The sequence below is a fragment of the Nelusetta ayraudi genome, unplaced genomic scaffold (genome assembly GCF_046127955.1).
Source record: "Nelusetta ayraudi isolate G7.1 ecotype Tasmania unplaced genomic scaffold, CSIRO-AGI_Nayr_v1 ptg000004l, whole genome shotgun sequence".
Classification (NCBI taxonomy): Eukaryota; Metazoa; Chordata; class Actinopteri; order Tetraodontiformes; family Monacanthidae; genus Nelusetta; species Nelusetta ayraudi.
Window position 1 is genome coordinate 4017701 of NW_027466054.1, and position 23214 is coordinate 4040914.

The 23214-nt window shown below is 43.8% G+C and overlaps 2 protein-coding genes and 1 long non-coding RNA gene across 3 annotated transcripts in view; 2 read left to right on the forward strand and 1 right to left on the reverse strand.

Annotated features, from left to right (window-relative positions):
- ctnna2 (catenin (cadherin-associated protein), alpha 2) overlaps nt 1-23214 on the reverse strand; it is a 258023-nt gene that overhangs the window by 104347 nt on the left and 130462 nt on the right. The gene's annotated exons all lie outside the window — the stretch shown is intronic.
- The window catches only part of LOC142900744 (uncharacterized), a 289985-nt gene that overhangs the window by 83571 nt on the left and 183200 nt on the right, over nt 1-23214 (forward strand). The gene's annotated exons all lie outside the window — the stretch shown is intronic.
- lrrtm1 (leucine rich repeat transmembrane neuronal 1) lies at nt 9360-12986 on the forward strand. The gene has a single exon (XM_076044951.1). The coding sequence runs from the start codon at nt 10875-10877 to the stop codon at nt 12444-12446; it is 1572 nt and encodes a 523-aa protein (XP_075901066.1). The 5' UTR covers nt 9360-10874; the 3' UTR covers nt 12447-12986.

The following is a 23214-nucleotide window of genomic DNA, read 5'->3' on the forward strand; positions in this document are numbered from 1 at the left end:
AGAGTGCTCAGCGTGCTCAGCGTGCGTCGATTTGAAAAATGCGCTTGGTGGCTCCCGGTGGGATTCCTGTGTCATCTGACAGCAGAACAAAGTTCCCCTGGCAGACGAAGCCTCGTCACGCACTGCGTTTAATGCGCCCTCTGAAGCCAAGAACGCGTCTGAGCCGCAACAACATGGAGAGAAAACATACCAACATAAGATGTGCTGAAGCGTGTCACTGAATTAAATCCCCAAAAAATCAAAAACAAACAAACAAACAAATAAAAAAAAAAGCTCACTCACAGCCACCCGTCCGGTACCCAAAAAATGGATATAAAATTGGCCGTGACAGGTAGCGGCAAAATTGTCGGAGTCTCGGTGGCGGGTTAGGAATTCTGATCCCGTGTGTCTGGCGGCTGCTCGGTGTCGTGGCGCGACACAGTCACTGTCTCAGCAGAGAATTCTCAACAGGGAACACCTCGCATTAGACATAGCTGCAAGCCATTTAGGTGCATATAATCCTCTCTCTCCTCCCCGCATGCTCGCCGTCTCTCAGGCGAGCACATCCTAACACAGCGGCTTGTCTGGCCCTCTCCCCGTTTCAGACTTTGTTTTTTTTTTTGGCGTGTGGGAGGGAAAGCTTCTCATGAAAGTGTCCAAGGGAGAAGTGCAAACATCGGCGTCTTTACGTGGCAAAAGTCGTGTAGCATGCAGTGTGTGTATGCAAGTGGGAAAATAAAGAGTTACCGTGAAAGCGCCGGCAAATTAAACAAACGCACCTCGGCTCCCCCTCCCCCCCTCTCCCCCCAATTAAAATGTCATTAACTTCCCACGCTTCCCATTATTATCAGACTTTTACACGACTTATCACGGGGTGAAAATACACAACAAATATGCGGGGGGGTCGCAGCTCGGATGCATTAGCCACGGGGTAATGAAACCTGGATAAATTAATATTTCAGATGCTGCTGATCTGCAAAGCAAAGACTCAAACACGCTCAAGGAAACACCACGCTAGTCCTGAGGTGGAATCAGTACAGACTGGTGCTCACTGACACACAGTTCGACTTCGAAGCAGCCCGAAAACAGTCTGCATGTCCGTGGTTGGTTACTTCATAGGATAGCTGCGCGCATCTGCACACTATCATCGTTATCCATCTGTATCGCCACAACAACGTCCAGAACTGTCGCTGCTGGCACAGCAGCACGAGGCTATACTCCGGTATCTAAACACAACCTCTAATTTGCAAATGCTTTCATGTCGACTGCCTTTGTCAGTGCTTTCACACATGTGGATTTCAGATGACAGAACTGGTGGAAGTGAATGTGGTACTGTCAGTTGGGGGGAATTCAAAAATATGTTTGGGCTTTTGAGAACAGCTGGTCAGGAAGCAGAAATTAAAAGCAAAAGTTCCCAAGGGCGCGTTTTGACTGACAGTTGTGGCAAAATTTGTTAAACCATGCAGGTTGACTGCATCAGTTTGTTGCCTCATTTGAAAACTAATGCAGTGGCCCAAAGGTGACCTGAAATCTGATCATCGTTGATTTACTATTCCTCAAGTAAATAATGAACAATACAACTTTGGAGTTTGATTATCATTTGTTCAAAAAAGATAAGAAAGGAAGAAATACAGAGAGCAGATCATTAGTCTAAGTTCTCAACATGTAGTGATGGTGTATTGAATCACTCCAATCAATAGGGTTTTGATTTGTTCAAAAGATCCATTGGATCACCAAATCCGTTTCTCAGTACTGGTAGTCTGAGTGTCTCAGTCCACTGTTTCTTCAGCTTTGACCTAGCATGGTAAATTATGAAAGGTGGTGGCATGGTTTTAAAGCAGTTTTTTCCCCGACTTAATGTGCTTGATTTCAGCGGAATCTTTTGCCGGTGCTCACTGTCACTCAGGTCTAAGGCCCTGTGGGCCCAGTGGGTCAGGCCACCCACCCCTGAAGGCAGTATGTTCAGTGAACGACTCACCTGAGCACGAGTCGCTTTTAACATTCACCTTCTCACACAGCTTTCACCTCACTTTGCGAACCATGAAAAGCAGAGAGATTTAAAATGAACCGACAAAATTTAAGTGCTCAACTGAACCGAGAAGTGAACAAATCGTTTCAGGAAGGGATTCGGTTCACTACGTTCAGCCAAAAGATTTGGACCTTCGAACGACACAACACTAGTGGCTGGCGCGAGATCAATAAAGAAAGCTGGAGACCTGTTTTATCACCTCTGTCAAATGGACACGGTGAAGAGCATTATTTCTGTGTCGCAGGAAACTGGAGGCAATTTCAGATCATGCTGCCGCTGAAAGCTGCCGTCAGATTTATTGGAACACAGTTTATTTCCTCAGCCTAACAATGATAGGCTCTCTTAACCCATTTGGGCCTTTCCGGAAACAGGCTCGCGCGCGCGCACTCACACGCACACACACTTGGCAAAGTTCAGAGTTAAACAGATCCGAGCTTTGTCAGTTGCTTTAAATTCACTCCGTCCTCGAGTCTTGCCCATTTATAGACGCCTCAAACCCCTTAAGTTGTATTGATTTGACTGTCAGAGCAGTTGACGGCATCGCTGAGGCAAAGTTTGCATCAGTGCACGACAAAATCAGAGGTGCCGTAACGCAGGGCAACAGTCGCGGGCCCGTACTCCAGCAAACAGGCGTTTGTTTGCTTTGCTCAGTTGCTGCAACTTCTTCAGAAAATGGGGGGGTGGGGGGTTGTGTTGGGTCACGTGCGATCATCTCTGAGATGGTGACTCTTCTGTGGAGATGACTTAATTGCGGTGATTCAGTACACCTGGGTCCACTTAAATCATCTAGCCTCTCTACGCTGCTGTGGATGCGCCATTTTGTTGCTCTCCCCGGGCCTGCTTCAGTACTGTTCACTTATGTTTGTTTTGTGTTCCACAACACACAACACATCAACATCGACGCTCATTGGATTGAAAATCACTGAATTGAAAAATTATAAACCAGGTACAGTAAATATTTTACAACAACATATTTTTTTGGGAGGGTTCATTTTAGTTTCTTTGCAAAGATGTGCTCTCCATGCACTGCTCAACTGACTGTGGAGGCTGGCTGGTTGAACAAGTGTGTGTGCGCGTGTGTGTGTGTGTGGGAGACAGTCTTCAACCATATTGTTCACATGGGAATTTGCAATCACCTTAAAGTTTACATTTTGTAATCTTGAGAAAATGATACAAGAAAAGCAATAAATAAGTAAATAAACCCATGGCTTTTCCTGGCTTCCGTACTGTAGGACTTCAGCCACAATTGCACGTTTGAAATAAGATGATTTATTTAAAAGCAGATAATCCCATCCCATGGTCATTGTAATGGGTTCCCTCGTATCCAGTTTACACTGTAAAAAAAAAAATAAAATGAAGGTGTAACAAGGTGGGATGTAGGAAGTAGTGTAAGGGGGAAGTGACATCACACAAGGTGAAGGAGGAAGGAAGTTATAAATCAGAGACACCAGTGCTGACAAGAAAAAGAGGGAACTTCAAACAAAGAAGACCAAAAGAGCTGAAGCGGAACCAAAGAAAAGTGAGATAAGGAGAAAAAGGATAACTAACCTGGATGTGGGTTAAAAGAAAATGCAACGACCGGAGTGAACTAGAGGTGGACCCGACAACCAGAAGGAGGAAGGAAAAGGAACTCCCTGGAACAGGCAAACCTGTTCGGAACCCCAAAACCCTTCCTTGGACCGGGTCAAAGGCCACTCTCCTCTCCCTCAGCTAAGTTCTTCCACCTCCTTATTCTCCAGGCTTCTCCACCTGGCTGCTGACGTTACATGCTCTCGTGCTTCTTCATCACTCTCCCTCTCTGACTACACCCACCCACACACACACACACACACACACACACACACACACTCCACATACATGAACTGCACTGAACAGGACTACACACACACACACACCGCATTCATGAACTGAGCTGAACTGGAATGTACCTGACCACACACCCTCACATGTATTCAAAGGACTCATTTGAATATGTTGGAGTATTGATCTCTGAGATTTTGATTGTTTTTTTCAGGAAATTTGGGTTTGTATGATGCATATTTTTGACAAAAGTGACTATGAATCTCGCCATTTACGTTGACGTTACGTTTTGTTGTACCTTAAATCACCCTTATCTTGCAAACTTATTTTTTGGTTCCCTTATTGTGAGATTTTTGTAGGGAGTATAATAGTCATAAGTTCAGTGTTCTCTCCACACTTTCCACTATAAAAAGAATATCTATCTAAAGATTTAAAGTTATTTTTCGGACAGAGTGAATTCTGTCTGGCGCCCAACACTCGAACGTTTTATATAAGTTTGGAGAGACGTGCTCCGCTACAAAGGTATCCAAAACGATATCAAAAATAATTATAAAGAGCTTTCCAGTCAAAAGGATTAAGCTAATGATCTCGCTACCCCAGTCAATGCTAATAGCAGGCACGGTTATCTCCCGCTGTGACCTCGCACCACCACCGGCAGCTTCACAGAATGTGGAAAGACCCCCAAACAGTTCTATTTGTAGCTGCCTATCAACATTATCTCTGCAGCAGACCAATTAGTCATCATCTGCCTCATTCTGTTGGCCTCACACAGTCAGACGTCCTCAGATTCAATCAATTATTTCCGTAATGGGAATGTAATCATGGATGCTGTTAATTTTGATTCTTATTTGATCCCTTAAAGTCATTGGACTGATAACACACCAAGCCCACTAATTATTTCACTGTCAAAAGTTTATCCAGACAAGATGAATCCAATCACACACAAAAACATGGAATGGCATTGACCAATGTAATAATAATAAAATAATAATAACAATTTTATATATGTATATATATATATATATATATATATATATATATATATATATATATATATATATATACATATATACATATATATATATATATATATATATATATATATATATATATATGTTTATATATATATATATATATATATACATATATACATATATATATATATATATATATATATATATATATATATATATATATATATATATATATATGTTTATATATATATATATATATATATATATATATACATATATATATATATAGAATTTTTATTATATATATAATTATATATTTATATAATATATATAATTATATATTATATATATAATTCTTATATATATAATTGTTACAACTTTCTACACTGCAGATAGATATTGAAGACATCAAATATATGAGCAAGATATATGTAAATATGCAGCAAAGAAAACACAATAAATAAATAACTCCAAATGTGATTTTTAGGAAAGTTGCTATTTTGAAGATTTGAATATATTAAACTTCCTTGAGTTATTTTACACTTTTTCTTTCCTACATAAGTCCATGTGTGTTCATACATAGTTTTGATGCCTTCAGTGAGAAACTGACTGTAAAACAAGACATTCAATGTGTCTTTTTTGTCTTTTTGTTTTTACTCAGAGAAACGGTCCCATGATGATACACAAGTGAACTGAAGGGTAATAAGAACATTTTATGGACCTTTTAGTTTGGTTTAATAGCTGAAAAAAACTAAACAGTGTGTGCTGCCAGATACAAATAATAAAGGAAGTATCCAAAATAAATAAATAAATAAAAACAAAAAACAAAACATGGAAACACAATTACAATGCTGGCGTCGTTGTCAGACACAATAAAAACTGAAATACACTTCTCAGATGAACCGAGACCATTTGTTATGCATCCCCACAGACCTTGCACAGTACCTTGGACAGAGCTCTCCGTGCACCTCTAGAGCAGAACGCAAGACAACAAGGTTTTCATTATGCTTAGAAATTCACAAAAACCTAAATAGTGAAAATGGAAAACCCCTGCATTTTGAAAAACCTCTCAAATATTGCAAAAAAAGTTTTGACGTGATCATGAGGAGGTATGACAGATGTCTCAATATTGAAATATATCTCAAAAGTGCGATGGGCGCACTTTTTTATTTTTGCATTTACATGGCACAGGGCTTGACCTACGCTGTCAGGTGCGATCAATAGCCACTCGCTCCTGTGTAGGCACCGGGTCCCGAGGGCATGGCAAGTCGACTGCCACAAGAGGCGCAAGAGCATCACGCAGATCATTAAAGTTGCACGGGTCAATCTGAAATGTCGAATCCACAGGTCATCTGTGAATTCCTCATTCAAAACCCTCTCCCAGAAATCCCTTATACGTGGCCTTTGCCACACACACACACACGCCGATGAGCTCCCCTCCGTTGCCTTGGTCTTTATTCGATATTGTCAAGGCAACTGGCGACGTCGCAATGAGAACCGTACCAACACACAACGGGTCTTGAGCGGCTGTCTTTCTTCCAGCGGAGTCTCGCGAGATGAGATTTCACGAGAAGCACAAAACTAGTTTCCGTTGAAACACCTTTCAATGGAAGCACGTACGAAGCGTACTTTATCAACATTTCACAAACATCTCTTTTATTTTGTGAAATGCTGTCATGGAAACCAAGCTTGTTGGAGTCACAGTGTGTTTATTTACTTCTCACTTTATGTTTCTACTACAAGCACTAGATGGTTGAGAAAGGAAAGCACATGTGAGAAGCTTTGAAATGTTTACGTTTCTCTGGACTCCTTGAGAGCTGCTGCAACTTGTTCCACTGCATTTAAATTCAGCAAATATTTATATTTAAAGTTGCCTATAATTGTTTGCTTTGTGATGCCTTGCAGTTCCAAAGCGTGACAGCATAGCACAAAGAGCTCTGTGTAGTTCCAAAGATCTTTCAACTTCAACTCCACCGTCTTATTACTGGCAATGCCTCAACAAAGTCCTGCGTTTTTCTTTTCACAAAACAATGTGGGAAATCTTATAGTGCAAAGGAAGAAGTGCAAGTAAAATCCATATGGTTGAGGCAAAGGTTATCCGTGCCTAATTCAGTGGACTAAACAGAAACATAGTGCAGGAAAAATGCAGCTGTGTGAGCTGACTGTCTGTCAGTGTCGCCATGATTCAGTTCTAATCTCAGGCCAGAATCGCTGTACGAAATGAGAAAATGACTGAAAAGATGAACTTCAGCACATAAACCTCAAAATGACAGTTGGGCGTACAGCCGCAGTGATCTCCCAATATCACTTCCACGGCCAGTGTGCATAGTGGCCGTGATGGCCGTCGTGGGTGCTGTAGTAATTCACTCTGCATTGCATTCGCTTGTCTCTCAGCCTTTTTAATGCAGAAATTTAGTGCTTTATTCTACAACCAACACCAAAAGGCCATCGCCTGTGCGCCTGGGATCCATTATTCTTCAGCAACGCTCATTTTGATAAACATAAGAATGGCTTGTAAAGCAGACAGCGGCTTAAAAATGTTGGTGGAGTCACAGTCATAATGGCCTTTTTTGGGGTAATGGGTTTGTCCCTGCGTGAACACTGACTTGGTTTGAGGACGCACTTAAAAATGTCTGACCCTGCTAGTCACAGCTCTGACACTAACTCTGCTGCCCCGTTGAACTCCGAGTCATTATCGCTCGTATGAGGTATGAATGAAGAGCAGATGCAAACAGGAACAGTTATAGTGAAATCCTTTTGGCTTTTGGTTGGATTTCACAGCCACGGCACAGTTAATGATAAACAGAACAGGCTTTCATCTCGAACGTTCATTTTGCTGTGTTGTTAAACTGCATAAAGGTTGCAAAACAGATAGACAGATATTTAAATGCAATGTTCCCTTGCATGAATAAGTTGTTCGTCACGAAGCCGCAGTGGATGCTAAAGCTAAAGCACCCAGTCACCACATATCTGAACTGTTGCAACTTCATTTTGTCGACAACAAAGTCAGCGGACGAAGATCAAAAAATGGCAAAAATCTCAACGATGACTTCCCAGTCCTTCTATACTAGTAAAAGGCAGTTAAAGATAATCACATTTTTACACCAAGTAACCTCTAATGAAACAATAAAATATAAACAATATAAAATACAAACAGTAATAAATATAAATAAATATATATATATATATATGTATATATATATATATATATATATATATATATATATATATGTATATATATATATATATATATATATATATATATATATGTATATATATATATATATATATATATATATATATATATGTATATATATATAAGTTCAGCTATTTAAATAAAAATAAAATAAAGAAATAAAGACACGTCATGCTTAGAATTAAAGTGAGGGTTCAGTAGGAGGCTACACTAAGACCTACTTAAAGTTATGATGTGCAAAATAACCATATGTCCTTTGTCATAAACGTTAACCCCCCTAAAAAAAAACAAAAAAAAACTGAAACTCTGAGACGACAACAAGAGATGCTTAATGTCCTGTCAAAGTTCATTATCTCGGAAAACAAATGGGTAGTCAGTGACCAGGCTCGCACGGCGAGAGAGCAACGCTTCCTGAGGAATGTTTAATGTTCCAGTAATTGTGTTAATATTTCGTGGCAAGCAAAACTACATCTGCATTCATGACGGGGAGCCTAGTACTAATTGACAGTGACACAGAAGGGCTGGCAACAGTAACTTGTGATCACATCAAACTTCCAGAAATGGTGAAGATAAAGCAGCATTTAGGACCGGACCAACACTGGTCACTCGACAGTATTTCAAAATCTAGAGTGACCATGATTATGTTTTATTAACTTGAAAGTGCTTCATTCCACTGAAGCACTTTCAATAGCACTGTTGCTAACTGTGCCCTTTAGTACCATGTATGAAAGGATGTATTAATTAACTGTCTGCTTGCAACTTGTTTATTTCTAATTACTATTATTCTGCACATATAACCTGCCGAGAGACAGAAAATGTAAATTAGCAGCTCTGTTAACTCTTGCTTATTTACTAGGTTACATGTGCTAAAGTCCATTAATACATTTGTAAACATTCAAAAATAAAACCCCAATAATATGGGGCTGCATGGTCGCCGATACGCTTGCAAATGCCCCCTTCGTTTAAGGGTTTAGGGAGGTGATTACAGAACACCTATTCGGACGTCATCCCATTGGCTGGATATTATTTTTGCGACACGGGCGTCAGGAAAGTGCTTTCTCACAGCAAAGTCAAAGGCGGCATACATAATATGGCCCAATTCATCACAGGAGGGGAGAGTGAGAAAGAGAGGGAGGGAGGGAGGTGGGGAGGAGTAGGGGAGATTAAGAGAGAGAGAGAGAGAGAGAGAGCGGGAGGGTAGGGAGGGGGGGGGGGGGGGGGCTTCATTAAAGCTCCTGGTTTAAGCCCAGCCCATTCTGGATATGTAAATGTCTCAGGCGAGAGAGAGAGAGAGAGAGAGAGAGAGAGAGAGAGAGAGAGAGAGAGAGAGAGAGAGAGAGAGAAAACACAGCCAGAGAGAGGAGTGAGGAGGTAGGAGGAAAGAGAGAGAGGAAGCGGAGGAGGGGAGCAGCATGAAAAAGTGAGTGAGCGATCAAGGAAAGGAGAGAGAGAGAGAGAGCGGGAGAGAGGCAGGGAGAGAGAGAGAGCGAGCACTCCGAATTGTGAGTGGCTTACGACACTCAGTGAACAGAAGGTGCTTCTGCAGGCGCCGTCAGAGCGCCGCTCCGCTGCGAGGGACTGCACGCTCCTCTGCTTTCCCCGCATCCAACCTCCCCTGCCTGCCTGCCTGCCTGCCGACCAGCACCAGCCCCCCAGCAGCCTCCTCCAGCTGGCTGGGGAAAAAAAAAAAAAAAACACGCGGAGAGCAAGAGGGGAGCGCGCGGAAAGAAAGGGGGGGAAAAACAAACTGCAAGCCGCAAGGAGGGGGGACGCAGGCGGCAGCCTCCGAGATGAGCCTCTGAGATGACAAGGAATACTGTCGCACCAGAGAAAACAGTGAACAGTGTTCGCCTCTTTTTTTCTTCTCCATTTTCCCCCAGGTTTTTTTTTTCTTTTCTTTTTCGCTCTCTCGCTCCTCGCCAGTGAAAAAAAAAAACCCACCATCGTCCCGCTCCGGATGGGTTTTGAGCCTCGCAAAGTCGTCGGCGGTGATTGCTTCCGAAGATGGACGGTAATGTGCGGCGACAGATCTGCTGAAACTTGAGCAGGGGAGGAGAAAGAGGAAGAAGAAGAGCAGGAGGGGAGGAGGAGGAGGAGAAAAGGAGCAAGACAGATATATATTTTTTTCTTCTTGCCCCCCCCCCCCCCCCCCCTCTTTCTCTCTCTCTCTCTCTTGCTCTCTCTCTCTCTCTCTCTCTCTCTCCGGTTCTGGTTGACTCTTCTCCCCTCTGATCATTGCAGCAGAGGACTGCGGAAGGAGCGGACGAGACGGAGCTCATGCGTGCCGACGGTGGTGGTGGTGGTGGGGGGGACTTGCACTTCCTACCATTGCGCTGAAAAGCCACTTGGATTCTTGCTCCTTTCTGGCTCTTTCATTTGAGGAGAACTAAGACATTGTACGCCTGCCAAGGGTCTGGTGTCCGCTGAAAAGGGAGAAGAAGGGAGGGAGGGGGGGAGACTTGTACCACAGTGGGGTCTCTTTTAGATTCGCACATAATTAGTGTTGGGGTTGGGGGCACAAAGCAACGCTGAATGGAGATTGTCAGATTAGGGGTAAGTAGGAGCCTTTTTTTTTTTTTTCTTAAACGGGATTCAGAATGCAGAAATTCTTGTTGAATCTATAGATTTTTTTTCCCCCCAACGAATCCTTGATTCACCACCGTCTGCTTAATCTCCGTCGGTGATAAAATAGGCTCGCCTTTTATCTTTTGCGTTTGCAAGGGGGTTGATCAGATCGACCAAATTAAAATAATAATTAAAGTCACCACTTGTGGAGACGAGAACACAAATAGATTTAAGATGGTCTAAAAAAAGAAAAACATGCTATACCTGTGAAAAAATATCCACAGTGGTTCAATGGACATTCTCTCGGCGGCATCTCTGGATATAAACACTAATGGATTTCCTTCTGATTGGACTCTACTTGAAGTGGCCGCTGAAAAAGCCCCCTGGGTTGATACTGTGTGCGCTGGGCATTTTTCTGAGAACGGTGTCCTCGGTGGAGGGGGTCTGTCCGAGGCTGTGCCGGTGCGACAGCAAGCTGCTGTACTGCGAGGGGCTCAACCTCACGGACATTCCTCGCAATCTGAGCAGCGCCATGGGCCTGTCCATGAGAGAGAACAACTTGACCGAGCTGCGCGATGGCCAACTGGCCGGTCTGTCGCAGCTCACCTGGCTCTACCTAGACCACAACAACATTGACTTCGTGGAGGAGGGCGCCTTCGACAGGTTAAGGCGGGTCAAGGAGTTGGACCTGAGCAGCAATCGCATCGAGAGTCTGCCCAACGGCACTTTCAGGCCACTCCCAAACCTGCGCATCTTGGACCTCTCCTACAACAGGCTACAGGCACTCGAGCCCGACCTGTTCCACGGCCTTAGGAAGCTCACCAATTTGCATTTGCGCTACAACGCTCTCAAGTTTGTGCCAGTGCGGATTTTCCAAGACTGCCGGAGCATGCAGTTCCTTGACTTGGGATACAACCAGCTGCAGAGCTTGGCCAGAAACTCCTTTGCCGGCCTCTTCAAGTTGACCGAGTTGCATCTGGAGCACAACGAGCTGGTCAAAGTCAACCTAGCCCACTTCCCGCGCCTCATCTCTTTACGCACCCTGTACATGCACAACAATCGGGCCACGATTGTCGTCAACACGCTCGAGTGGACGTGGCACTTTTTGGAAAAGATTGACCTGTCCGCCAACGAGATCGAGTACATCGAGCCGCACGTCTTCGAGAGCACGCCCAACCTGAAGACGCTGATGCTGGACTCCAACCGCTTGACGTACGTGGACCAGCAGATCCTGGATGCGTGGTCCTCCCTGGAGAGCATCACCCTGGCTGGGAACGATTGGGAGTGCAGTCGCAACGTGTGTGCCTTGGCCTCTTGGCTGAGCGCCTTCCGAGGCCAACGCGACAATTCCCTGCAGTGCTCCAGCCCCGACACCGCGCAGGGTGAGGACGTGCTGGACGCCGTCTACGCTTTTCAGCTGTGCGAAGATCCCCCAGTGGAGATAACGACAGCGGGCCTGTATGCCTCTACCAGGGACCTGGCGCACGGCGGCTCCGTTTTCCTGGGCCCGTTCACCCCCAACCCGTACGACGGCGAGGGCAGTGAGGTGGTCACCAGCTCCTTCACGGTGACCATGGGCCACGACGACCTGGAGAGCACCATGCAGATCCACAAGGTTGTGACGGGGACCATGGCGCTGATCTTTTCCTTTCTCATTCTAGTCCTCATGCTGTACGTGGCATGGAAATGCTTTCCTGCTGGGATAAGGCACCTGAGGCAGTGCTTCAGCAGTCAACGGCGTAAGCAGAAGCAAAAGCAAAGCATGCAGCAGATGGCTACAATCTCCACGCCGGAGTACTATGTTGACTATAAGCCCAATCACATCGAGGGAGCGCTGGTAATCATCAATGAATATGGCTCTTGCACTTGCCAACAGCAACCTTCACGGGAGTGTGAGGTGTGACCCCACCCCCCCACTCTCCCACCCTCCTTTGTGAATACATCCCTACCTGTGGTTACCAGGAAATACAGCAAATCCCTTTTTGGAAACACTTGTGAGAGGGAATATTTTAGGACTAAAGGAATGGAAGTATATTTTGAACACTTTTTTTTTCTTTTTAAGCACAGCGTCTCACTGTGAAATGGAAGGAGTGTGCTTTCTGCAACTGACTGTATTGCGGTGGATTTACTGCTTTCTGCTGCTGACTTGTGACCGCGAGGCATTTGGGAGCCATGACTCATGGACCTGTTGATACTTTACAGAAACACGGAGACGAATACATTGTGAGCACTGAAGCTGTTCCTCTCTTGTATGGATATTTGAGCTTTAATGTGTCTTTCTACTTCAGGATATTTAATTATTGTTTCAAAATGAACTGTGGACAAGAAAGAAAAGGGAGGGGTGGGGGGCCCCTAAGGATTTGTATTATAGTAAACACAACGTTTGAAAAGCATTCAAAAGATGAAAAAAGCTGTTTAAGTTTGAAGAAAAAAAACATAAAAAGAGTCTGTAATATATGTTAAAAGATAAAAGTGCAAGTGTGGGCAAAAAAAGAGATCCAAGATATCTATTTCTTTTGTAAACCACAACAAAATGTTTAAATAAATAAATTCCTATTTACAGTAAACTCATTTGTATGTGAGACGCTGTCAGAAGGGATGAATGACAATATCCGCAGTCTCTGCGCTCACTGACTGTAGAGCCATGCCTCTGCAGTGTATCAGACCAAAAAAAAAAGAAGAATCGGATGAAATACAGAAAAAAAATGCTATTCATAAATACGTAGTAATATTAAGGGACAGAGGGGTATGTGCATTTCATCTCCAATGTAAAATCCATGGTGTGACTTTTAGATCTCTGTTTTGATTCTCATATTTGTTGTGTTTTCATTCACTGTGTTGGCTCGCTATCCGTGTACTTTCCTTGCCATTGCATATCTGAGCAAAAGGGTGATCTGTGGTCTCTTCTTTTAAAACCAGCTACCATATTTTCATATGATTATGCCACTCTGTGTGTACCAACTAAGTAAAGTGAGCAGAGTCTCAAAGATTCAAAGCTATGCCTCTCATTACCTCGCACTCATTGGCTTCTATGGGAGTGACGCCTCGTTCCGCTGACTCTAGCACACTAAAAATGATCAATCATCGATTTGAAAGAAATTATTCAGCAGCTTGAAGGAAGACTTTTTGCACATTAAATATTATTTACTGTGTTTTTGTGTGATGTAAAATGTTTGTTGAATACAAGGCCATTCTGAGGTGTATATAAATAACCTTCTTACCCTGGTGTTCATTGTGTAAATTAGTACACTGACAGATGTTCTGTTTCCTGGGTTCTTTGACATGATCAGTATGGTATGTGTTTGTGTGTGTGTGTGTGTGTGTGTGCGTGTAGAGGGGCTTGACAAGGATAGTATCGGCAGCAGAAAGAGGGAACAGACTGCTCTCTAGTGTGCATCTCCTCATACTGTGGCTGCATCATACATACCCAGCTTGGGTCACATCAACACACTGAAATTCCTGTGTCTTTTCTTACAACAACAAAAAAAGGAGGTGGGATCCATGCATCAATTTGACTTTGTTTTGTCATTTTTTGCGTTACATTAAGATAATGTTTACAACTTGTAAGTCCGAAGGAATAAAATGTTTTAAAGAAACGTTCTAACAGTCATTAAATAATTGGCGCCGGGTTTATCTACTTCCATCTAGCTACCTTTTTGGCCAGCTTTTGTCATAACTGTTTGGTGATACTTTGATTTTAAATGTTCATGACAAAGTTCCAGTGTCTCTTCATACAAAATCAAGCACATACTTTTAAGATTAAATGTCCTTCAGTTAACTGTAATTTTTGTGAAATCCAATATGTTTGTGTTAGTTTTCAGAATTATTAAAAGAAATTCTGATAGAATCCATCAAGCAAAGCAGAGAACAAACAGAGCAAAGCAGCTGTGTTTCAACCACGGAGTCGTCATAAGAAGTAATTTATATTTTAATACAAACAGGTTTTGTGGGAGTTGATTATGTATTTCTTCTTTTTCTTTTCTGGAAGTATGATGGGGTGGACATGCTTTGCACTGTACTGCTATGACTTCATAGGCCATTTATATAAGATGTCGAAAAATCTTACTCTAAACCTGAAACTAACCCCACATGACTGAAACGTTAAAAGGGGCAATGCATTAATCAAAAGCAAGATCAAAGTTTGAGCAGTTGGCTCGTGTATACTACTAGTATGTATACTTTTCAAATTATTTATGTACTTTTTTATTTTCTTTATGAAGTAATTGGGTGATTACCATGGCTGAACAACCTAATTAATACTTTTCAGGCACAGTGTGTAGTTTTGAATAATAATCGCAATACGCCCTCGGGTTACTTTACCATGGACACATTTTGGAAGGCGATAATGGCCTCAAGTCATTATATGCAGATTTATGTTCCACTTCCTGTTTATGGAACCAAGGGCATCCCACGTTTAGACTCAACATTGCTATTAATCAAGCCCGGCCGTCGCATTTCAAATTCAGGCGATAAGGGGAACGACAGGGTTTTTATAAACTGAGCAATCATTTATTCAACTTTGGAAAATCCATTGTCTCTTTTTGACTTTTTTTTTTTCAATCTTTCTCAGTTACCTTCACATGAAAGGGCTGGCTGAATTTAAGGTTACGAGGCTTCATTTGTATAAATATTAGATGATGCCTGGCATAGAGGCCAGGCCTGGCACTGCTATTGATTTCACTTCACTGTTCTGTGGAACAAGCAACCAGGGCCAAAGGTGGTGAAAAAGACTCCTAAATAATTCAAAACCCTTGTGTCCTGTGGGCTGACATTAAACTCCTTTAAACTCATTTTCATCTCTGCTTTCCTTAAACCTCTACCACTTTCTCTCTCTCTCTCACTCCCTTCACCCCATGCCCCCCCCCCCTCCCAACCTCTTTGTCTCCTGCTGACTGCGAAAATCCCTCCATAAATGTTGAGAAAACATCAGCTCATCTGTCTGACAATAGATCAAATCTCTGCTTGACCTGAGCCCTGAGGGTGAGAATTCTCTGAGGGGAAATATGCGCCTTGAGACAACAGCCATTGGAAATGCCTGAGATTATGATGCTGAGTGGGGATCAGCATCGATTAGAGGTTACCGCAGAGATCCGAGTGATAAAAAATTGCTCTCATTCTACTTTTTGTATGTTGATGACCGTGTACGAGCCTCATTTTTGCCTCGTATAGAAAGAATAACCGATTCAGACTGAGAACTGGCTGACAAGGTGTTTTTTTCTTTCTTTTCGTCTGTCATCGACAGATTGGGGCTGAGGTTCGGTTTCTCTGAGGAGGCTGTTTGGCAGGAGAGCATGACGCTTGTTCCCCATGTCAAGTTGCTGAGGCTCTTAAAGAGGGGGTGAAAGATGGGCCATGGATTCAAGCAGCTTGCTGCTAATTTGTTTGTGAACAGACATGAGATAAAGGGATATTGATATATTCTGGGATTTGCTGTGCGCAATCTGCGACAAGAGAGCCTGGACTTCAGGATGGACTGATGGTGCTTCATAATTAGAGGCCGCGGCAGTGTGGGGGGGTGCGCGCGTTTCTAGGCTTCGTAAATGCAATCGGCGTGAATATGCAAGCGGGCGATGGAGAGAAGCGGAGCGTGTGCGTTTTTTTATCTGCGGCTCTCTGAACTTGTGCAGGGGCGTTTGCATGTGAGTGACATCACTCGGCAGGCCGTAAAGAAGGAGTGTGCGTCACAGCATCAGAAGGGAGTGCGGGGGGCCGCGGGCGATGCTCGGCTCAGAGATGCAAACAATTCCTTAAGAAAAAAAAAGAAGGAATTAACCCGGCTCTCTATGATGGGTATTGATCGGGCAGCATCCTGCCGTCTCATTGGGAATAGGACTGTGCTGCATAATAAATGCCGAACACCCCCTCATAACTGGATGGAGAGCTAAATCACTGGTGGCAGCGTGCACTGCAGTGGGCTGCTAGGAGCTGGCAGTGACTAATGACAATGAGTGGGTGGCTTTCCACTGCTCCTTTTTATCACAGGTGGGATATGATGGCGATCGATATTCCGACCGCCGCCAACATTTCCCTTGAACCTCCCAAAACCCCCCCAAAAATTCAGACGCGTCCCATTTTCGCTCATGCTGTGAATCCCGCCGCCTTCCTCCTTATCTGAGCCGTAAATGCGGCTTCGCCCGGTGCTACGCTGCGACGTTGGTCACGAAAATCCTGACGCTCGCCCGTTGCGTAAAAGCTCGGGATTAAAGCAAATATGAAAATCCTGCAAAGACGACGTATGGAGAGCGCTTCCATTAGGCGACAGGACCGGGCACAGTTGAACGGCTCCACAACGCTCTCTGGAGACTGAACGGACGGAGCTGAGACGCTCAAAGCACCTGTGGGTCGCCCCCCCCCAAAAAAAGATATTCATTACCCGGGCTAAATCTCCCGGCAGTCTATAGCTCTCGACGCCCACAGCTTCATTTACATGGGCCATTCGCAAGCAACGCTGAATTAATAATAGCAACAGTGGACTCATTATTCCTCAACTGTGGTATTGTGGGTATAGCAGTGCTTTCTGCCTGGTGAGGTGAGACAGACTGCTTAGAGGTGGGCAGGCTGAATATTCATGATGGGAAGTCACAGAGTCAGACTCAACTGGAGAATCGCTTATTTTTTGTTATTAGTGGGACAATTACCGTGGGCACTAGAGTGTTTGCAGTGAGCTTCCCGCATACAGGTCGCAGGAGACCAGGTAGTGCTCCGTCTTACATTGAACATAAAGCATTAACCTCGGTCAGTGAGATAATACATCCCAACAGCTGGGCCTGCATCTGGGGCTGCATGTAACCGGTCTGGTAACAGATGTGGGTCAGTGCCTGGCATTCTGAGTATTACGCTGAAAGAGGCGACGGCAGCTTTATCCAGGTCTGAATTGTAATTTTGAACTCGTCTGTGCTCGTTCGTACCTGCGCAGATTGATTGCAGCGTTGGCATTAAACCCCCAGAGAGGTCAGGACGTTTATATTTGCAAAGAGCAAATCATGTGTTTCTTTCTTCTTTTTTTTTTCATCATGATGTAACTGACATGGGAATGTAAAATCATGTGGATGCACACATATAAATTGAGTGGTTCCTCTGTCTGGATTCTGGGTTGTGGCTGTTATGGAGACAGTGTACGCAGAGGTAATGCTTGTGAATGCATTGCAATGAATACTTCCCCCGCAGCTTTATCCCCGACAACAACGTACAACACAACTAATAGTAGGTACAGCATGAACAAAACAACATTCTAAATGGGTTAATGGAAAGGGTAATCTGACCATCGTAATGCACTGAAGGAAAAAAATAATGCATTAATTCAACACTGCCAGCCATTGGAAGATATTTAGTGAAATCCACCTTATTCCCTAATGCTGCTGCTTTGGAGAGCAACTTATAAGCATAAGAAACATTTAGGGCTTTTCTACGTGAAAGAGCTAGTATGTGTGCAGATCGCACTTCATTGTTAAGATCTAGTAACTGAAAAAAGAAAATTAAAGGAAAGAGCCCATGTTGTGTAATGTGTTTGCATTGAGTCACAGCTGAACTAAACTTGTCCCTGATTTATGCAAAATGGGTCATCAGACAACGGCATCATGTTCTATTATGCCAAGACAGATCGCCTCAAATAAAACTGAATCCTGAGCGGCGCAGTGATTTAGTGCTGCACTGCAAGCCTGAGGAGATACTTACTGAATACAAAGTTAATGCAGGTTAAAGGAAATAAAAATAGACGGCATTCATCATTTCCCACTTATCTGATCAGTGTCAGGATGAATAAACGCTATTCACCAAATTCTCCGTGCTTGCGCTCTCTTCCCCGAGTCTGAGCGGGGCAGTTTGGCATCTCACCAACGGCCAATGAGAGCGCCGGCATGAAATGGCTTCGCCCCATTCTCCGTGTGTCAGCCAAACAAAGGGAATAGCCTCGCCGTTTAAAAAAAAACCTTGCACTAAATTGCATCCGTGGCGCAGCCAGTGCTTAAGATGCAATTTTGGTAAACATCCTTTGCAGAGACAGTCGCTGCACGCCAACCAAGCTGCTCTTCGAGGCTTCGAAATAAATAGAAGAAGGGTGGACTTACCTGTCAGAGCAGAGGCGGCGCAAAGAGGAGAGAAAAGGGGAGAGAAAAAGGAGATTGTGGTTAGTGGAAATCAACCCAGAGAGATGGCGCATCAGCAAGAAGAAGATCAAACATTGTGAACAAACATCATCTTAGATGTGTTGAAATGTTTTTTTTTTTTTTTTTTTTTATGAATACAAATATTATTATGATTTGAGGCAAAACAAAAAAAAAATGGGCACTGCACATGAAAACAGTTGAGAAGTGTGAGAGGCTGCAGTGAGATTAGCGGGCTCGTGGCAGCAGACAGTTTTTTGTGTGTGTTTGGATGGCGACAACCACACATTCTGCAGTGTCACTGCTGCTGACGGGCGCCGTGTTCACTGTCTCATTTGCGACATACATCTACAGCCAAAAAAAGGGGAGTTGGGAGGGGTATGATGGTGGGTGGGTGGGGGACGGTGGTGGTGGTGGTGGTGGGGGGGGGGGGTATAAGGGCTGAAAGCCAACAGACAGTGGGTGGCTGACGGGCTAAGCAGTGAGCAGCAGACACTTAAAGGGCCAGTTCACTCATCCAGCCGCGCTGCACTTCAAGTCACTGCAAGTCTGTTCTGCTGTGCTGTGTAAGTTCATGCTTCCGTGTCCTCAATAGAGTCCCACTTGGTTATTGGGTCTGGCTAAATGTGTTTATATACATTCATATATACGTACATAAGAAAAGAAAACTCATTAATAAAATTTTAAAAAACATCTATCAGCACTAAGTGAAGGGTTTGAAAAGGATCAACTCCAAATACGGCAGCTTTTTTGTCAACAGCAACTCAAATGGTGATATCTGAGCAGGGCTATTATCTGGTGTTATTATGCAGCATTCCAAAGGCGCGCAATCACCAACACGTAGACTATATTGACGTTAAATAAATCGATAGTCTGACACTGAAGGCAGTGCCGGGAGAAATCTCCTGAATCTGCCAGAGTCAGTCATGTGTGAAAAAAGGCGAACTAGTCAGAGACGTCGCAAGCAGGTTCAGAAGTGCTGAGTTTCATTGGTTTGGTATCAGTGTATGCAATGAGATGAGCTTTTAGAAATACTTAAATCATCATGATTTAATTCATGTCATAAACATCGGGCTGACTTATAACTTAGAATCTAGCAGCTCAACATCAAGCCACAAATCAGCTGTGGAGCCAATCAGGCACGTGCAGACTGTAATCGAGGCTCAACCAAATGTGCTTACTGGTATTTCGACAACATTGCGACATGCAAAGTCGTGCTGTAAAAATTCAGCATTCTGAATGTTAGAAACATTTTGTGATGAAACTGCAAACTTTTCATTCCTTCTGGACCAACGTAACGCATACATTCACTTTTACACATAAAAGTGAAGGTTTGTAAATAACAAATCCTCCTGCTGCCGGAAAGAAAATGGCAGTTACGCCAGAGAAGAATCTTTCTTGGGCTGCATATTTCTTGTGGAGTCTGAGCGCAGCAGTAACTTAGAACAGCCAGTGTCTGGAGGTTGTTCTGTTTTATTATTTTTGAACAGGGACGACACAGCTTTTAGTTGCTGAGTTTTCCACGCAGTTGCTGTCACCGTGGTTACCACTTGTTTACCACGGTAACAAGCGTCTTGTCCGACAGACCTTGCAAAAAGCTTTTGGAACGCCCAGCCTTATGTCAAAGGCACAACATGGTTTTATGTTATTTCTTTTTGCCATTTTGAGTAAGCGCAGTATTTATTTAAACCCAGTCCAACCCATCGGCGTCCACTCTAGCTCGGAGCTGTCGTCCCGCTCCATGTGCTGGATTTACTTTTACCAGTCATGCTTGACGACGCAGTGGTAAGGCAGACACGATGCATGCGGGTAGCCTGGAACCTAATCAAAGGTCACCAAACACACCGTCTAACCCGCTTTGAACTGCAGTACAAGGCGAGAAATGAGCAGCTTCAGGTCTGACGTCAGCGTTTCTTTGAAGCCGCAGATATTCGAGGTCTCGTGTCGGGCAACGGTGTCTTTTTTCCCTCCCTCCCCACATTGTGCAATTCTGGTGTGAAAGAGATTTAATAAAGGCAAAGGACCGACTGACCTTTTCCTTCTTACTTATCAAACTCATTAGGCGTCATAACCACTTGCTGCACCGCGGTGCGGACTGAGCCTCAAAAATACACAGCTATGATAAAAGTCGTTTCTGCCGTCCAAAATTGAAAACCTCACTGGCTTCCATTGCAGCTGCAGAGTTTCACCTAATTATGGCGAAAAGAGCCTTCTAACATTTACACATACTTTATTGCTATTACTGAACAGGACCCCCACTCCATCACCACCATCACCACACACACACACACACACACACACACACACACACACACACGAACCTGCGCCTCGCTGTCAGGCGACTTTGCTAAGCTTTGCACTACCATATTGCATTCAGCAATAATAACAATAATAATAATAAAAACACAACAACTTTGACTCTGGTAGGGCAGTGGTGCCATTCTGTGTCTTCACCATCGAGCCTTTTCCCTAAAACTAAAAGTCGTGCTCTCAAATGCAAATGGCCAGGTGAGCTGTGGCAGTGACGAGGGGAAGGAAGGAGGGAACGGTTCGGTCAAGGTGCACGCAGAGCCTCGCGCCTGTGAGGACGGCGGCTCCAACGCAGTTATTAGACCAAATTGTGTTTTGACCAAAAAAAAAAACAAAACACCAGCGAAACAACAAGAACATCCAACGTCAAAAGGAAATGAAAGGAGATAAAATCTTCCCCAGCCGCAGCTTTAAAGCATTATTATGATACCGCGCGCGATAAGTGCGCTGCTTTAATATTGACGCCTTCTGTTTGTCACAGAGTGTCAATGACAATCTGGAATCATTCCAACAGAGGCATTACAGCCAACACCTTATGGTGGTGCTGGGGGATAAAGCTTGTTGTCTGTGGCCGCGTGAGTTCTTCTTTTTTTTTTTTTTTTTTCAGACTTTGCATTAGATTACCCGAGGTCAGACTTTGAAACCCCATTTCGCCGCGAGAGTGACAAATAAAAAGGGGGTTTAGGGGCGTCTTTACACAGATCAGCCTTTGTGTGCTTTAGCCGCGGCGAACCGCCGATAATCTATTGAGTGTCAACTTCAGCGGCTTTAATTCAATCATTCTCATAATCAAAATGGTTGCTCCGAGCCCCTGCTGCGGGAGGGCGGGTGGGGGGGTGGGTGTGAGGGGGGCTTAGACATGGTGAGAGAGAGAGAGAGAGAGAGATAGACATTAAAATGGGTTTGAGCGTGCAATGCCCCCAAAAAGGCGTTTGCTGCGCTCTGCATGCGCCAAGGACGTGCAAGAGTAAGGTCAGCGTCACACATCCATAGAATACTGAGCGAGGCAGCCTCTCGGCCCGGGATTCCTGGATTCAGCTATTCCTCCCCTGTCTGATGGTAAAATGTCTGATCACCGTAGGTAGACTACCCCTGAGGGCCTGCTGCCCTCATCCAGCATGCTGCGAGTCTGAAGTTCAACAAACCTGCTCCTGGGAGAACGTACGGACAGTATGTACAGATACATACAGAAAAACCATAATGATACTCTATCATTCATATATACATACATATATACATATATATATATGTATATATATATATATATATATATATATATATATATATATATATATATATATATATATATATATATATATGCAGTCTATATGTGGGGCAAATAGGGAACAGAATGTTCTTAAACTCTAAAGAGTTTTCTTCCACTGCAGAGGAGGCAAAAAGCGAAAGAAAGGAAAAAAAAAATATCCACCTTTGATCTCATTTGATTCAACAGAAAGAGGCGCATTGATGTAGGGCAACTGCACTCCTCCAGTCAGGTGAACACTTTTCAAGCGTATATCGACATGCAGGGTGGGCTCGGCGGATGAAAAGCAAGGTGCCCCGAGGTGCAGATCGTGCATACAAAACTTCTCCGGTCTGACGAGGAGCATTACGAACCAGCACTATCCGTCCGAAAAAAAAAAAAAAAGAAAAAAAAATGCCTTGTCCAATCAAACTCTGCTTTCTTCTCGCCGGAACTGAAATTGTTGATTTCAGCCACTTCTGAAACGTTTAGTGTAAAGAAGAGACGCCCCGAAAAAAAAAACCAAAAAATGCAGATGCAACAGTAAGTTTTGGATTTTCTATTTGAAAACAGGGTTAAAGGTCAAGTGTGTAATATTTGGAGATTTTGAAGAAGAAACAGAGATATCAAGTGGCTACATTTTAGATTGCAACGTCTTTCACTCTCCCTCCTCCTCCTGAGCTTGCCAGTGAACTACGGTGGACTGCGCACACAAACCTGGAGTGCTCACCCTCTTCTTTGTTGGTTTATTTAAAGACGCAAGCAGTCAACCTTACAAAACATGCTGTCAGGCGGGCTAGATTGTCCACACCAGGCTTCCTTAGAAATATGACAGTGCAAGATGGCAACTAACTGGGGCCAAGATTCTTGCTATATGTCTGTTGCTTTTGCACACAAGGGCAAGAAACAACAAATGGAAATCAACCAGCGTCTGTACCTGCTCCAAATTTGGCAATCAGGGCATCATTGACATCACTTTAAGAGTCAAAATGGCTTCTTTGGAGTCGGTGATTGCA

What these genes read in the sequence shown, in the direction of transcription:
- lrrtm1 (XM_076044951.1), top strand. Translation starts at nt 10,875, where the DNA reads ATGGATTTCCTTCTGATTGGACTCTACTTGAAGTGGCCGCTGAAAAAG.